A 17,730-nucleotide genomic window follows, 5' to 3' on the forward strand; every position below is an offset into this window, starting at 1 on the left:
TAATAAGGCCTCTAACCCCATTCATGAGGCCTCTGCCCCCATGACCTATCACCTCCCAAAGGCCCCACCTCCCAACACCATCACCTTTGGGGTTGGGATTTCAACATGAATTCCGAGGGGAGACAAACATTCACACCACAGCAGAGAGCAGAGTTTTGGATGCATACAGAGCCCCCTGCGTATCCAGCCTCTCACTAGTTGCTGGGTCAGCTGGAGTCCGTGGCTTTAACCCCACAGGAACCTCAGCTTTCCTGCTTGTAAGAGGAGCAGCCAGACTACTCCCTCAAGAGTGCCGTGGGAACGCTTGGCATGCAGTAGTGTGCAGGACAGTTCACGTGACCTTCCTTCCACCAGCCTTTGCACAGATGTGAAACAGGCTCAGCTTTAGAGAGACAGACCTTGGCTCTAATTTGCTCTGTGGCCTTGGCAAGTTACTTGACTTCTCTAGACTTCACACTCCTCATCTGTAAAATGGGCTAACAATACCAGCCTGTGGAGTGCTGTCAGAAGTGAACTACCAATGCAGCATGCTGTCTGCACTTAGAGGTTGGGGGAGCAGGAGCTCTGGAACCAGACAGACGAGGCCTCGAATTGTGGCTTCATCCTTTACTACCTGTGCGGCCTTGGCAAGTCTGCACAATCCCCTAAGTTGAAAAAGTAGGGCTGATAAGGCTTGCTGGGGTTATCCCAGGGATTCAGTGAGGTGAAGTATGTAGGGTGCTTGGTTCGGAGCCTGGGTTTGGTAAACACAGGTTTTCTTTCTTCCTCCCATGACACCTCTTTTGCTTTTTGAGGGACGGTAGGAAAGTGCGAGGCTCAGATGCCCTGAGAGACGTTGGTGTGAGACCCACCATTGCACCACTGTTGTGTTGAGAAACAGAACCTCATGGAGGCCAGGAGGCGTCCTTCCCAAGACAGCCAGGACTGTTGCCACCAGGCTGAGGTCCCCCACCTGTCTGCTCCCCACATACATGCTGCCCCTGGTGTTCTACTACCCTGGATTAAAATTAATGTAGGGCTTCTCTTTATAATTTTCAAATGCCCCTTGAGTTAACTGCAGATGGTAAGTATGGCACTAAGTCCTAGAATGATGCAGAGCCAGTGGTGGACATTTGTCTTCTTCCTAAGGCAGATGAAAACCTTTCAAGATAAATGGAGGAGGTTGGGCGTGGTGGCTCACACCTGTAACCCCAGCACCTTGAGAGGCTGATGGGGAAAGACTGCTTGAGCCCAGGGCTTTGAGACCAGCCTGGACAACTGTCAAACCCTGTCTCTATAAAAAACACAAGAATTAGCAGTGCTTAAAGGTGCATGCCTATGATCTCAGCTACTTGGGAGGCTGAGGCGGGAGCTACTTGGGAGCTACTTGGGATCGCTTGAGCCCGGGAGGTCAAGGCTGCAGTGAGCTGTGATTTCACCACTGCACTCCAGCCTGGGCAATAGAGCGAGACCCTATCACAAAAAATAAAATAAAATGCATAACTGGAGGAAGGCAGAAATAGTAAAGGGTTGCCTTGTGATGAGCAGGACCAGAGGGAAGATGGTCTCTGGGACCACAAAGCTCACGGTGAGCAGAGAGCAGCTGCCTCTGCTCCTGTTGGACCGGTTGCCAGGCCTTCAAGGAGGCAGGATTGGGAGGGTAACTGCCTGAGGCAATGAGCAGTTGTGGTTCCTGCTTACATGGGCTTGGCTAGCACAAATCGTAGGGTTGAGACATAGGCAGATGGGGGTTTAAGTAGGCTTCTGGGGCCTAATTAGGGACAAGCAGCATAAAGGGAAAGAGGAAATAAATAAATCATTCAGTCTTGTGACCTTGGACACATATCCTTGTGACCCTGGGCACCCTGCCTGTGACCCTAGATACCTAGCCTTTCCTTGGGCTCTCAACCTTATGACCTCAACATTCACCCTTGTGACCTTGAGTACCCAGCCTTATAACCTTGGGTGCTCAGCCTTGTGACCTTGGGCACTCAGTCTGTGACCCTTGGCATTCACCCTTGTAACCCTGGGCAACCAGCCTTGTGACCTTGGGCAAGTCACTGAGCTTCTCACTTTGGATCACAGGCCAAGTGGTTAAAGATGTTTAAAGACTCCAACAGGGTTTTGTGACCTGGCTTTGCTCCATACAGCCCTGCCTCCTGGAGTCTATTCCATTATTCTTAGATATTCACTGTTCATTTGCAAGACTCCCTCTGTGCAGCTGCACCTGGCCCTCACGCCTTAGTTCTTTGACCAACCCACGCCATGGCTTGGACATGGCACTCTCCCTCCTGCTCTCTTGGTTCTTTCTGAAAGGTGAAGAGACCTGGAGTGGACGAGACCTGCCCTGGAGAGTCTATATCCTCCAAGGGGCTGTGGGGAGTGTCCCCGAAACCGAGAGGGCTGGGCACTGCCTTCTTTCCCACCTTATGCAGGGCCACTCAGCTCTTTTTCTATAGAAGATTTCATTTGATTAAAGGATTCACTTCAAAAAAATTTTTTCAGGATGAGGCGCAGTGGTTCACATCTGTAATTCCAGCACTTTGGGAGGCTGAGGTGTGAGGATCGCTTGAGGCCAGGAGTTTGAGACCAGTCTGGGCAATAGGATGTGACTCTGTCTCTACAAAAATAATACAAAAATTAGCTGGAGGCAGTGGCGTGCACCTGACCCCATTACTTGGGAGGCTGAGGTGGAAGGATCACTTGAGCCCAGGAGATTGAGGATTTAGGAAGTTTCTTCCACTTCTAGAATTCTCTGATTCTAAATGAGAAACTAGCTATGAAAGCTCTTTGTTAACCACAAGGGCGGATAGTTATGAAGAGAAGCACCTTATTGCTGTTGTGGCAGAGTGGCCTGGGGAAGGGCTGGCTGATGTCGAGATGATGGGTGGAAGAGGAAAGCAGTCATGGCGCATGCCAGGCACTGAGCTGAGTGCTCACAGGAGCCCCGCTCCATCCTCAGGACAGACCCCCAGGACTCTGATGGTGCTTCAGCGGTGGGGTGATGTGGGGTGGAGGCAAGGAGGCTGCTCTGCTCTCCCTCCACTCAGCAAGTATTTATTGAAACTCACTATGTGCCTGCACTGTCTGGGCACTGGAGAAATGCTGAACCAAACAGATATCAACTCGCAGCCTCTTGGAGCTCACTTGCTACTTAAATATGTTCAGTACCTGGGGGCTAAGCCACCCGGGCCGGCAGTTCAGGGTCCAGTACTCTGAGTACTGGACTCCTCAGTACTCTGAGGAGAAGACCTCAGCTGCGATGGCAGCCTCCGCCTCACCAGCCTCCCTGGGCCTTGCTGTCTTCATCTGAGAAATGGGGAAGATGCACTACCTCTGTCACAGGGTTTTAGTGTGGACTATGGCACTAAGTGAGGGCAACGTCTAGGTGATGCAGGTTAGTTGAACTTTTGAAATGCCAGTTGTTTAAAAATTGATTTGTAGGAAGCCTATGGTCAAAGACAATCCAATTCTTTTTCTTTTTTTTTTTTTTTTTTGAGACAGAGTCTTGCTCTGTTGCCCAGGCTGGAGTACAATGGCACGATCTCAGCTCACTGCAACCTCTGCCTCCCAGATTCAAGCGATTCTCCTGCCTCAGCCTCCTGAGTAGCTGGGATTACAGGTGCACGTCACCATGCCTGGCTAATTTTTTGTTTTTAGTAGAGATGGGGTTTCACCATGTTGGTCAGGCTGGCCTCAAACTCCTGGCATCAGGTGATCTGCCCACCTCGGCCTCCCAAAGTGCTGGGATTACAGGCATAAGCCATCACTCCTGGCCTGACAATCCAATTCTTTTTAGCAGAGTTTTACCCAGAGACTCCATACGCTGAGCTGAAAGGAACCATCTCTAGATGTGAGGGGCTGTGAGTATGGTAGTGGTTCTCAAAGTGTGGTTCTGGTCAAACCAGCAGCAGTAGGAGTAGCAGCAACACCACCCAGGGATTTGTGGGAAGTGCACACTCTCGGGCTCCAGGGTAGGACCAGCAGTCAGTGTTTAGCAAGCCCTTAGGCAACTCTGATGGACACTACAGCCTAGAATCACTGCCCAGGGGTAGACACATGAGTGATGCACTAGGTTCCCTGAAGAAGGTGAGCATCGGGGCTTGGAGAGCTGGAGGGATGGACAGGACAGGGAGCTTCAGTAGGAAAAAGAGAGGAAAGGATATCTCAGTACGGGGGAGGGGGAAGGAAATGCCAAAGGGAGAAGGGAGAGTCAGAGTCAGGAAACTATTGGGAAATACTCCCTTACTTAGTTGTCTTGGATGTCAGAGTAATGTAGGTCAGGCCTCGGTTCTTAACATTTTATTTCTAAGACTCCAGTAGTCATTACACATCCCCAAAATGAGGGCTGTGATCCTTAAACCACACATCAGCTATACAAAAGCAACTGGCACAGAAAGTGGCAATGTGGTGTGATGGTTAAACACACAGGCTTTGGCATCAGATATGGGCTCAAATCTTGGTTCAGTCATTTACTAGCTGCAGGGCCTTGGTCTGCAGTCTGTTTTTTGTTATGTCCTTCTCCAGGTTTGGTACCAGGGATATTCTGGCTAATAAAATGAATTGGGAAGTGCTCCTTCTTAGTTAGTTCTGAAAGAATTTGTGTAAGATCATTATTATTTTTTTCCTTCAATGTTTGGTAGATCAGTGAGGCTATCAAGACCTGGAGTGTTCTTTCTGGGAAGGATTTTAATTATAAATTCAGTTTCTTTAACTATTAATAGGACTATCCCAATTTTCTTTTTCTTTTTGTGTCAGCTTTAGTAGTGTTTTTAAAGGAGTTTGTGTATTTCATCCAAGACGTCAAATTTATTGGCATACGCTTGTCCATAATATCCTCTGTTATCCTTGGACAAGTTACTGGAACATTACTGAGCTTTGGTTTCCTCATCTATGAAATGAAGGTATTGAAATTTCTACCTCATAAGTTGTTGTGAGGAGTAAACAATAATTTAGGTGTAGTGTTTTTCAAAGGTTCTGGCATATAGCATGCATTCACCTGCTCATTATTATTACTGATGGCCTCACCACATTCCAGTTACCTGCCAGAGACATGTACTGAAAAGTGTTTGAATTCTATTTCTTAATAGCTAAAACCTGGCCGCATTGGATATTGTCAAAAGCATCATTCTGAGACTTTAAGTTTACAAATTGCTATTCTGTTTCTAGAGTTAAACTTGCTTCAAAATTTATTTGAGAACATTTTACACTCTTATGGAACAGAGTGCCCCAGGGCTCTGATAGTCTGTAATTTCTTAAATAATCCGTTCATTCGGACCCTTTTCACAAGATGGCGCCGAAAGCGAAGAAGGAAGCTCCTGCCCCTCCTAAAGCCGAAGCCAAAGCGAAGGCTTTAAAGGCCAAGAAGGCAGTGTTGAAAGGTGTCCACAGCCACAAAAAAAAGAAGATCCACACGTCACCCACCTTCCGGCGGCCCAAGACACTGCGACTCCGGAGGCAGCCCAAATATCCTCGGAAGAGCGTCCCCAGGAGAAACAAGCTTGACCACTATGCTATCATCAAGTTTCCACTGACTACTGAGTCTGCCATGAAGAAGATAGAAGACAACAACACACTTGTGTTCATTGTGGATGTTAAAGCCAACAAGCACCAGATTAAACAGGCTGTGAAGAAGCTCTATGACATTGATGTGGCCAAGGTCAACACCCTGATTCGGCCTGATGGAGAGAAAAAGGCGTATGTTCGACTGGCTCCTGATTACGACGCTTTGGATGTTGCCAACAAAATTGGGATCATCTAAACTGAGTCCAGCTGCCTAATTCTAAATATATATATATATATCTTTTCAAAAAAAAAGTGCTTACCATGTGCTTTCACTGTGGGATAGAAAGAGGAATGAGACCATACTTCTGCCCTTGAGACTCTCACAAGCTAAGGTCCAGCCCCAAATGTGTTTTTGAATTATTTGATCCTTGCCACGAATCATGAAATATGGGATTTTATGACTGCCCCATTGATTAGTGAATTGTTTACAATCTTTGGAACCAGGCAGGCAAGAATGTCACCTTGCCTTTGCCACTGACTGCTTATGTGACCCCTGGGAAATTTCCTAACCTCGCTGAGCCTCCATTGCCTCATCTAACATGATGGGTGCAATAGTGCAAATATTGAGGGATCAAATAAATCCAGGCTCCATGACAGGCACCCATAGATGGTGATGGTGATAGTGATGGTAATATTGGTGAGAGTGATGGTGATGGTGATGATGGAGAATATAAGGAAGGTAAGCCTTAAAGGATAATTTCCTAACTAGTTTTTTTGTTTTTTGTTTGTTTTGTTTTGTTTTGTTTTTTTGATAGAGTCTCGCTCTGTGGCTCAGGCTGGAGTGCAGTGGCGCAATCTCGGTCCCCCACAATCTTCCTCCTGGGTTCAACCAATTCTCCTGCCTCAGCCTCCTGAGTAGCTGGGATTACAGGGGCATGCCACCACACTCGGCTAATTTTTGTATTTTTTGTAGAGATGAGGTGTCACCATGTTGGCCAGGCTGGTCTTGAACTCCGGACCTCAAGCAATACGCCCACCTCAGCCTCCCAGAATGCTGGGATTACAGATGTGAGCCACTGCGCCCGGCTGTAACTAGTGTTTTTAAAGAGGTAAACTAAGGCTTCATATTTGAAAGAGAAGATCTCATTACAAATATCTTTTGTCACAAAAATTTATGTCATATGGTTTTACATTGATTATGGCACAACTGACTTCCAGAATCCTCTATAACAAACCAACAAAGCCACTGTCTTCGGAGTTCTTTGATGCTGTTTTTGAGGACACAGCACCCTTCGTAAGAGTGCTTCTGCTTGACTGATAAACAGGCCAGGAAGGCACAGTTGGGAGGCGACCCTGTGTGCAACTGAGGAAGTGGATTGGGGCTCCCGCTGAAGAAAGGGGTTTGGCAGATTCTAAGGAGAAAAGAGCCAGGGGCACTACGAGTGTTTTCTGGGTACGATTTACTTTCAATAAGGCGTGTGTCTACATAGTTAAAATGGGAAATATACACACAACATTTGCAATAAACAGATTCAACAGCTATTATATGAGAACCTGTTGTGTGCTGGGTCAATGCTGGGTATGGAATTAGGAAATCACACAGACCTGGTTACTGCCTCGGAGAATCCATGGAGACAGACGTACTTCAAGAGCAAAAGTAGTTGGTGGGGGGCCATTATGGGGGTCTGGCAGAAGTGTGCATGGGACGTATGGGGGGAGGGAGGGAGGGCCCAGACTACCTTGGGGAGTGATCATAGGGAAAGATCTTCATAGGACATAACATTTGTGACTTTGGACAAGCTACTAAACCTCACTGAGCCTCAGTTTCCCCACTTGTAACTCTAAGTCATAGTTTCTACCCGGTGAAGATTAAATGAATATCTTAGCTGCTGGCAGAGTGGCTGCTGGGCACATAGTAGGTGCTCAACAAGCCCCCATACTGTCCTCTTTCCCAACACACAGATCCCTGCTCTCCTCACCACACATTAGTCACTGGCTGAGAAGAGAAACTTTTTTTTCAGTTCCCTGAAATTAAATAGACAGCTCCCATCTTTTCTATAAAAAGTTCATGCTTCCCGTGTTAGCTAATCTGAAGTGATGCGGCCCACAGTGTGGCTGCTCCTGCAGGAATGCTCTTCATCAGCCTTCAGCGACGTTGGGGGTACATGTTTCTGTTCTTTTACCCACTGTTGAACTGTTTTTAAAAATTTGCAAAGTGATTGCTGTGGCAGGTACAATGTGAACCCCGAGCTAGTCACACGGGAATCGGGCACGTTGTTCACTCAGCTTCACTGAAGTGACAAGAACACGTGGCTCTTCCGAGGGCCGCAGCAAGTGTGCCGTCTGAATGCCGAATTGCAGTTCTGTGTTGGAGGCTTTGGAAGCCACATGGACGCTCCTGGAGACCCAGCACCGTCTCTTCTCATTCCAGTGCCCAGCAGCCTGATAATTTGCCACCTGGTTATCTTTCAGAAGGAATTTACCCCAAAGGCGTAGTTATTCATTCAAAATTATTCATATGGTCTCTCAGATGAAAATATTTAAGGTTTCCTGGTGAGAAGAAAACAGACATCACTCTAGGTCCCCAGAAGAAGCCGTTTCTGAAGTGTTTGAATGAGTCACTTGTTGGAGGAGAAAAAAAGTCAAATTACTTACACGTGATCCTGTGTTAAAAAGAAAGACTGAATAATTCTAGGAAAGGAAATTCTTCTCGGCACCAGGGATGCTATTTGCTGTGGTTCAGGAGCTGAGAAAAGATGTAGCTAATTATAACAGATATGTAGGTTATATTTGGGTGTAGAACAAATACATAGTCCTTGTTGTCTGAAAGGCCTGAATTTGAGTCAGTTTAACCACTTATTTGCTATGTGACTCCAGGCAAGTTACTAACCTCTCTGCACCTCAGTTTTCTCATCTACAGTAAGGGATGAGTCAAAGTCTCTTTCTACCCCATAGGTTCAGTAGGGGGATTAACAGGGAATTAAATGAGCTCCTCTATGTGGGGGGCCTGGCCCACAGAGAGTATTCCATAAATATTGGCTATGTTGGGGTGACTGCTTTTTCACCTTAGGAAAACCTGATTCGACGCCAGTCACAACTTCATGCTAACTAGTGTGGCTTCCAAAGTTGGAAAGTGATGTAATATTACCTATGTCATAGAGTATTGATAAGAATTCTCAGAGAGAGAGATGATACTCATATTAAATATTAATTAATTTTTATTATATGCCTGATTATCCATGCAAAGCTTTTCAAACATTGCCTTGACCCTCATTACAGCCTTGGAATAGGTGTGGTAATTATTATAGATGAGGAGAGCACGTGAGCTTCCCAAACATGCACCTCTTCTCACCCACAGCAGAGCACAACTGCGGCCCGGGCCTCTCCTGGGGACTTTCTGTTCTTCTCTTTTATTCCGCACCACAAGTATATGGCCTTGATATCTGTATGCCCATTCTGCAGTCAGGGAGACATAGTAAAGTCATAAGGTGCTGAGAGGCCAGTGGGACCTCTTCCACTCCAGGTCTGCAGCCCCGTTCGCTCCAGCACCACTTCTTCCCCAAATGAGACACAGGGTTGCCCTTCGTCCTCAGGCTGTTAGGCTTCCTAGAGCCCCAGGAGTCTGTGGTGGGAGCAGATGCTCACAGAGGAGGGTGTGTGCCCCTCCCAGGGCCCATCTTTATCATGTCAGAGGTGGGTTCCTGAATCTGAGAGGAAAGGGGAGCACAACTGGGGGTGGTATTCAGGCAACTTCAGCATCAGGCATGGGGTGCCACCCAGAGAGGCCACGTGATGGGCATTGGGGATTTGCAGCTTAGATGGTGACATACAAGCTCTGAGAAGCCAGAGGAGCGCCTGAGAGCCGGGAGGGAGGAGGGTGGAGGTGGAGCCTCTTATTTCCACCCATGTTGAAACCTGGATCTTCCTTTCCTATCTTCTCAGCACACAGCTGAGACTGCATACTGAGGTGGGTGTAATGACTATGGCGACATCAGTAAACTTAGTTGCTCCTTGAGGACAAGTCCCATCTGCAATTTAGCCCTATGTCCCCCTCCCCCGCACAGTGGTTCTGTTTCTGGGAGAGTTTGAGGACAAGAGGGCAATAGGAAAAGGAGAGGCGGCAGGGAGGGGAAGGAAGGAAGCTCAGTGAGGTGGCACAGAGGGAAGGACCCAGTGGTCGAGCTTGGGGCACAGGCAGAGGTTCACTCCAGCCAGGGTCAGGGGCTGGGTTGGTCTCAGGACAGGTCCAGGTGGGGCTCCAGGGAGATGTCCCCACCCAGGTTGCTTGGGCAGGGTCTGAGATCCAGATGGCCGTGGCTGCTGCGGCACACCCCTTGGCGAACAGAAGCCACACCCCTGGCATGCTTGTGAGGCGCTACCGTTCTGCTGAGGCAGAGCTGGTCTTGAGCCTGAGGAGCCCCTGCTACCACAGCAACTGGGTACAGTCCAGTGTTTTCTGTGTCCAACCTGGCTTCATGGGACCAGAGGGTGAGAAGAAAACAGACATCACTCTAGGTCCCCAGAAGAAGCCATTCGATCTTTAGCAGTAGTCTCTATCACCCTCAGACTGGCATCTTCAGATCCATCTTGGAGATGATATACCCTCTGGAGCCTTTTCTTTCTAGCACACCTGTCCCCTGGCTGCTGGGGCAGCCTGGACCTGCCGGTGCATGTCAGTGCATGCACACTCACCACACACCTGACACCCTATGAAGCCACACCGCTGCACCCTGCCTAGTTAATAAGGACCTTGCATGGTTGGTTTTTTTTCTATCTCCAAATACTGAGTATTTCCCTAAAGACATTCAAGGAGGGTCGATCACCCATCTTTCCCCAATCAGAGTGACACACTGTGATCCAGCACACATGGAGATCAAGGGCAAAGCTGGGGAGGCTGCCATGGAGGGAAGGCAGAGTCTGGAGTGACACTGGGTTCCAGTCCCAGCTACAGGGCACAAACACAGACCTGGCCTGAGGCGTCCTCATCCCATCTCCTATCTGTGAAGTGGAGATGGTAATAATGGTACCTAGGTATAGAGCTCCCATCTGTAAACTTCCCAGTGATAAATTGCTTAGAACAGGCCCTGGCCCAGAGCAGCATGCAGCAGGTGCACCTGTTACTATGTGCATACTCATAACTGAAGCTGCAGCAGTGACCAGAACTGCTCTCATCTGATGGTCACTGACAGAGCAGTGGGCCGCAAGGAAGCCTCCATACCTTCCTTTCTCACTGTACAAGGGTCAGGGACAGATTTTGAGGTCCCACCAGTTGGTGGCAGGTTTGGACCCGGATCTCAGGCCCCAGCTCCCAGAACCAGGTTCTGTGCACCTCTCCCCACACATGGAAACAGCTACCTTGCCCATTTCGTAAATTAAACTTCAAAATCACTCTGGCTGCAAGTGGGCCAGAAGAAAGGGCTCCTCAAAGGAACTTTAAAACAGGTAGGGCCGGGGCTGGCTTCGCTTTGACACAGCCCTTGAGAAAGGCTGAGGGGTTGAGGATGGGCAGAGTCTGTCTTGTGAGCTGAGCCTTTCTGAAGTGGGAGCTCAAACAGCATGTGACCAGGAAATGGCTGGCCCACCAAGAACTAAAAATAAACGGCTGTAATGCTGCCAACCGTCAGGGCAGGCGGGGAGGATGCGGAGAGCTCGCGAGCAGAGCAGTGCCCAGCGGGCACCTCCTCACAATGAAAAAAGAACCGCATGCCGGCAGACAAGGTGCTTCACGTGTTACTAATGTGGAAGTAATAAACCACCATGCACTGTCAGGCTGCCCTTTCTGAAGGGCTTCATATTCTTTATTTAATTTAATTTCATTTTCCAAGGCAGGTAAAGCCATCGTCATTTTCATTTTACAGGGAAGAGAACAAGCTAGGAGTGGTAGAGCCAGGATCAGAATTCCAAATCACAGCTCTATTAAGCTGTGTTCTCAGTGTCTAGGTTTCTCCCCTGTTAGAGATAAAGGGAGAAATTAAAAAGCAAATGGAGGACTCAAACCTTGCATGGGATCCTCAGACGCAGTCACAACTCCCTGGCAAGTGCGCTGGGTACACTACGCATATTTAGTGCTTGTCTGGGCATTTGAGAATGAAGCTCTGCCTGGAGTCCCTCCCCGGAGAGCTGGGCTCCCAAGGGCCTGGCTGGTGAAGCCAGGAACCGGACATGCCGGGAGGGAGGCAGCCTGCGTGGTAGTCCAGCTCTGCCTACAGCCGGCTGTGCGCCAGCCCTCTCTGTGCCTCCATGTCCTCACCAGCCAAAAGAGGAAACCAACAGTAGCTTTGTGATAGACTGGTGTAGCCCAGTTGCTTAGGGGAACACGTGGACACACACACAGAAGGCACTTGAAATGCAGCTTGAAGGGCAGTTTGCAGTCTCTGGTCCAGGCGGTACAGAAGTGGCCTCTTTGACTGCTGTCTCTGAGTGTTCTGTGGCTTCTACCCTGGCTGTGGAGGTTAGTACTGCTTGCTGGAGAAGGAGAAGCCCTGGGGAGTCCTCCACCTGGTGCCTCAAAGCTTCTCAACCCCACCCTAAACTAAGCCAGCACCCGCAACACAGTGGCTCTGATAAGACACAGCAGCAGGGGAGAAGCCCAGTTTGCCCAGTGGGCCCCGGAAAGCGAAGCAGTCCCGTCATCAGCACCCCCAGAACTCCCTCCCAGGCGGTAGGCCCCTTGCTAGTGCGAAGGGTCCGGATGGCCACAGGGAATTGTAGGTTCTCTGAACACAGCAACCGGGGCCTCTGCTCTGCACATCCATGTGGCACCTTGCTCATAGCAGCTGCTCAGTGAAGGCTTGCAGAATTACAAGGCATTTCACAGAAATGACAATTTCTTTGGATATGCTCAAGTTCACACTCGTGAATCTTGTATGTGTGGGTATGAATTTGGCCTGGAGGATGGGCCCTGTTTAAAGAAAATCAAGTCTAACGCTTGCCGAGCTGGAAAAATCCATGACTTCTGTGCTAATAATTTTTTTCCATGGATCACCCCATTTAATCCTATGGCAGCAGAGCGAGGCAGGCAACGTCCCTATGGAGGAAACAAGCTCAGAGATGCTGCGTGATTTTTTCAAGCTCACACACTCATCAGGGGGCAAAGTCGGACTGAAATTCTTACACTCTTGCACGTTGCTACAGTTTTAACTTTTGGGAAGATGCTTTGGGGTGCAGAGCCGCAGGTTCTATCAGACCAGCCCCGCAGTCAGTGTTGTGCCTCTGAGCAGCCTGGCATGGGGCGCAGCCCCCAGGCGAGTGGCCCTGGGGTTTCTGCATCATCTGACAGAAGTGCCGCAGCGGCTCCAGGAATAGCTTGCGACGCGCAGTCTGTCGGGGGTGCCGTGCCAGCTCCTCACCTCGCCTTCTGCCAAGGCTCTGCTAGGAGATGCTCTGACTCCCAGAGGTGGCGCCTGAGCCTGGCCAAGGGACAGAGCCAGCGTCAGGGCTGACTCCAGGGGGAGAACAAGTTGCTTCCATCTTCATTCCTCAGCACCCGTGTGCCCTGTGTGGCATGGTGTGAGCCCAGAGGGGTTGGTCCCCTGTTGACAACTGGAGCTTAGCCCAGAGAGTTCTGTTATGTGAACCTGCTGGGCAGAGGCAGAGTGGCCTGGCCCACTGTTTGTACCTGTGTGGCCAGGACGGTCACTTGACCTCTCTGAGCCTCAGGTTTCCCATCTATATGTTAGGCCTGAGGCTTCCTATGGAAACGTTAGCTCATAGGACCCCACACAAACTCAGTGTCCCATAAACAGATGCTTCCATCCCTGTGTGGCTCTGCCCTTCCCTCCTGTCCGCTTTCCTTTGCTTTTCTTTGAAAGCTGTGTGCACATCCAGCGCCCTCCCTGCTACACCACTGGCTTCCTTTCTCCAACACAGAAAACCAAGCCGTCTAAGCAGGGCCTGCCCGCAGACAGTCAGTGTGAGAGGCAGGGGCCAGCTGCCTCCTCCCCAGAGTCGTGGAGAAGTGCTGGATCATTCAGGCCCCATAATCATAATTATTTCTTTCCTCAGTTATTGTGCAGATGCCACCAGACTGGAAAAATCACTTAAAGGTTTTATTTAGTGGAAGCTTTCTTACCAAAAAAGGAGGATCATCTGAAGGCCAAAGGGACGGATTCCAAGGACCCTGTGTTGAGTGAGGGAAAAGGAGCTGGGCTGATCTGAGCAGGTGGGAGCTCTACATCAGACCCCTCCTTCCTCCCAGTCCACACAAGAACCAAGAATCTCTGAAGTCATCGGGATCCCTGGGCTCAAAGCATCTCTATAAAGTGGCACTGCTTCTGTGAATTACATTCTCTCTTCCCTTCCTTGGAAAATGACCTCTAAGCAGGCGAAGGTGCAGGGAGACATAAGAACTTGCCCACAGCCGAGATTTTTAAATGACTGCGGGTGAACACAGACATCCCTCTTGAGCACGTGATTCAGAAGAGACACACCCACCTCCACTGAGCATCTACTGTGTGCCAGGCATGGTGCTGAGAGCCTTGGTCACATCAGGTGTGGTAGGGGACCACGGGAGGGGTAAGGACAGTCCCGGAGAGGTTGGAGACGTTAGCCAGGGTCACACGTAGCAGAGAGAAGGACTGAGAGCCGCCTTACTCTGTGTGTCTCAGTTGCTGGGGTCGCACAATAGGAGAGCTGGTTTATAATAATGGATGCTGTTAGAAATAGCTGCCAGGGCTGGGCGCAGTGGCTCACGCCCGTAATCCCAGCATTTAGGAGACCGAGGCAGGTTGATCACTCGAAGTCAGGAGTTCGAGACCAGCCTGGCCAACATGGTGAAACCTCATCTCTACTAAATACAAAAATTAGCCAGGCATGGTGGCAGGCACCTGTAATCCCAGCTAGCTACTCAGGAGGCTGAGGCAGGAGAATCACTTGAACCTGGGAGGCAGAGGTTGCCGTAAGCCTAGATCACACCATTGTACTCCAGCCTGGGCGACAGAGCAAGACTCTGTCTCAAAAAAAAAAAAAAAAAGAAAAGAAAAGAAAAAAAAAGAAAAGAAAAGAAAAAGAAGGAAATAGCTGCCAGGAGCCCCCAGAACATCCTGACCTGTGAGGGTCATATTTACAACTTACAACCATTGCACTTTTGCACATTTTCAAGAATGATATTTTTCTCCCTAGCAATTGCTTGTCATGACATGATAAATTGACCAATTCTCCTATTGTTTGTTATAACACACATCTGATTTTTAAAGGCCCTTTAAAAGAGCAAGAGAGAAAAGAAAATTACAGGTGGCTTCCCCCATTCTCCTTGCTTGGTACAGCCGAATTGTTGGGAAAGGAGACTGGCAGTTTGTCAGCACTAACAACAGAACACACCGTTTAATTATACAAGGCTCAGGGGCTGCTCTAAGAGGGCCAGGCCGACCTAGGCTTCTGTCTAGCTTGAAAAACTTCTAGCTATTGACTTTTTACAAGCTTTTTCACATCACCAAGCTTCATTCATGTATTTATTCATTTATTCAGTCTATAATGTATTAGCTTGATGCCCAGTTACCAACACCACACATGGTGCGAGGCACAGGAGATGCAGCTGTGAACAAAACAGACACAAGCCCCTGCCCTTGGCAGACCATGAGCAGCAATAAATGACTTTAGGGTATGTCCATGGGAGATAAGTGCCACAAAGCAAAATAAAACCTAGGAGGAGGAGGGTGGGGCAGTGGGGGCAGGGAGCCACGCTCAAGCTGCTGGCCCCACTGAGAAAGTGGTAGTTGAGCAAAGACCCAAAGGAGGCAAGGAGGAGCCTCACAGATGACTAGGGGAAGAAGGGGCGGCCAATGCAAAGGTTCTGGGGCAGGAGGGTGCCTGGCTCATGAAGAACAATCAGGAGACAGGAGTTGAGGTGAGAGGAGGGCACCGTAGGAGAGGAAACAGAGGTGGTGTGCAGCTGGCCACGCGGGGCCCAGAGATCCTCAGTTTTATCCTCTATAAAACAGGAACAGAAGCCCCCAGGCAGCTGCCATACAGATTTGATGAATAACATCAGCCAAGTACCTGCGGGTGTGCTAGGTTCCCCACCAGTGTGAGCAAGTGTGCGTTCCTTCCCGGCGCTCCCATATCAGCAATCCGTTTACAAGGTGTTGGTGACACGTGGCTGAACACGACTGGGTCAGGAGGATTCAGATCTCCTGAATTCTTGGATTCAGATCTACCCTGGTTGGGGTCAAGAAACGCTCTCTCAGAGGCAGGTTCCCCCAGCTTCATGACACTGTCATGGCTTTGTTCATTGTCCCCAGGGCTCGTTGGGTGCTTTTTCTTTTAGGGAGTTCAATGAAGAGTTTCTTTCTCTGGTGTAGTCAATTCACTTGGAGTTAAATTTCCTGCTGGAGTTGGCAACTGGGCATCTAGCTAATCTCAGTGGTCTTTGAAAGCGGAGAGTTCCAGAGCTAAGTCATCAATTTCTTGAAGTCAGAAGCCATCTCACTGGTTATATACATATATGTGTGTATGTGTGCCTGTGTGTCTGTGTGTATTATATATTATATACAGGTGCTGGGATATGCCTAAGGCAGTTTCTAATTTAAAAATTAGAGATCAATAAATATATATAGATTGCTGCCTTCCCGACTGAGCCAGTAGTTACCACAATAATGCTGCATAACAAATACCCCCGAAACTCAACAGCCTAAAACAACAACTGATGCTTTCTCCTGTGTCTGTAGGTCAGCTATTTTAGACTGGGCTTGGCTGGGTGTGGCTCCAGGCCTCAAGTTGGTTTAGCTCTCTCCATGTGTCTCTCAGTCTCCAGCAACAGTGGGCTAGAAGAGTCATGTTCTTTTTGAGACAACATGAGGATGGTGATGCTTTTTAAAGTCTGCACTCAAACTTTCTTGCCATCACTCTGTCCACCTTCCATTGACCAAAGCATGTCACATGGCCAAGCCCAACATTTATTTACAGGATGGGGACAGTGGGGACAGGTATTCCTCGCCTGGTGGGAGGACCTGCAGGGATGTGTGGCAAGAAGCATGGATGGAGGAGGTCTTCCTAGGAAGACGAGGGCCCATCCTGCTACTGACCTAGGCCTGCGTCATCAAGGGTAGCAGCCATAGTGGTTTTAGATAGTATGTAGGCAATCACTTTTTTCTTATGTATATGTATGTATTTTACAATTTCTATATCAGTAAGGAATTCAGTTTGGCTGCTAGAAATAAAGACTAGTTGTAACAGTCAACTACACAAGAAGAAGGTTTATTTCTCTTCTGAAAAGAAGTCTGGAGATGGGCCACACCTGTGTTTGAAAATGTAGGTTGTATTGTGATTCAGGTATATTAAGGCCAACACATCAGGAGAGGCTGCCATTGAAAAGAGAGTTTGTTCTTCTCAGTTCCCAAGAGAAGGGGCCACAGCATGCCACGGGGGCTTGTGGGGAAGCACCAGGGCTAATCAGGAGGCAAAGGGAACAAAGAGAAAAATTGGAAAAAAATCTTTATTGTGGTTTCCATGGGAAGGGATGGGTGAGATGGGGTGAGCAGGCTTAGAAATAGCCAGATTGAATAATTTTGTGGACTCTAGGGTGTAGGGGCTGTCTGGCATCTGGCCCTGGCATGATGAAAGCAGAGAAATATTGGCCTGGAGTGGAGGTGTGGGCTCTGGACCAGTTAATTTGCATAGGAAAGATGTGCTTCCCTGTAAGAACTTTACTATCTCTAGTAATTGGCTAGCCCTAGAACAGGTAATTTCCCCAGTCAGCAAGGCCTTAGGTCTCAAAATATCAGAATAAAAAGACATCCTTAATGCTTGGGATAACAGCTCCATTATTTTATCAAGAAACCAACTTCTTCTATCTGCTGCCCAACCTTTAGAGCACCCAGCTTCATTTACCTCTTTGCCCAAGATGGCTGTAAGAGTCCCAGCCATCACATTACATTCATATTTCAGATCTAAAAACTGATACCTATCTTCCACTTAAGAAGCCTTTCTGGAAGTTCCATCTATCCATGTCATCCTGTATCTCAGTGGCCAGGAGTTAATCACATAGCCACACTGATTGCTCGGGAGGCTGGGAGGTAGAGTGCTCTGCCCAGGCACGTTGCCAGTCTGAATAGTATCAGGTTTCAGTTACTAAGAAGAAAAGAGAGAGTGGATATTGGGTAGACAAATGGCCATCTCCACCAGTTACTCTGTGTTTACAGGAAGTGACAGATTTTCTACAAACAATAGTCATAGAAAGTGTCTTTGATAAATACATCAATTTAAGGGGGCGAGGGAACATGAGTATGTAATTAAGAAGTATATTAGGTA

The 17,730-nt window shown here is 48.6% G+C and overlaps 2 protein-coding genes across 15 annotated transcripts in view; both read left to right on the top strand.

Annotated features, from left to right (window-relative positions):
• MGLL (monoglyceride lipase) overlaps window positions 1-17,730 on the top strand; it is a 136,525-nt gene that overhangs the window by 52,387 nt on the left and 66,408 nt on the right. The gene's annotated exons all lie outside the window — the stretch shown is intronic.
• On the top strand, window positions 5,257-5,813 carry LOC102118714 (large ribosomal subunit protein uL23). Its single transcript, XM_005571783.5, has one exon. It carries the CDS (start codon window positions 5,270-5,272, stop codon window positions 5,738-5,740), a length of 471 nt encoding a protein of 156 aa, XP_005571840.2. The 5' UTR covers window positions 5,257-5,269; the 3' UTR covers window positions 5,741-5,813.

Source organism: Macaca fascicularis, chromosome 2, assembly GCF_037993035.2.
Source record: "Macaca fascicularis isolate 582-1 chromosome 2, T2T-MFA8v1.1".
Classification (NCBI taxonomy): Eukaryota; Metazoa; Chordata; class Mammalia; order Primates; family Cercopithecidae; genus Macaca; species Macaca fascicularis.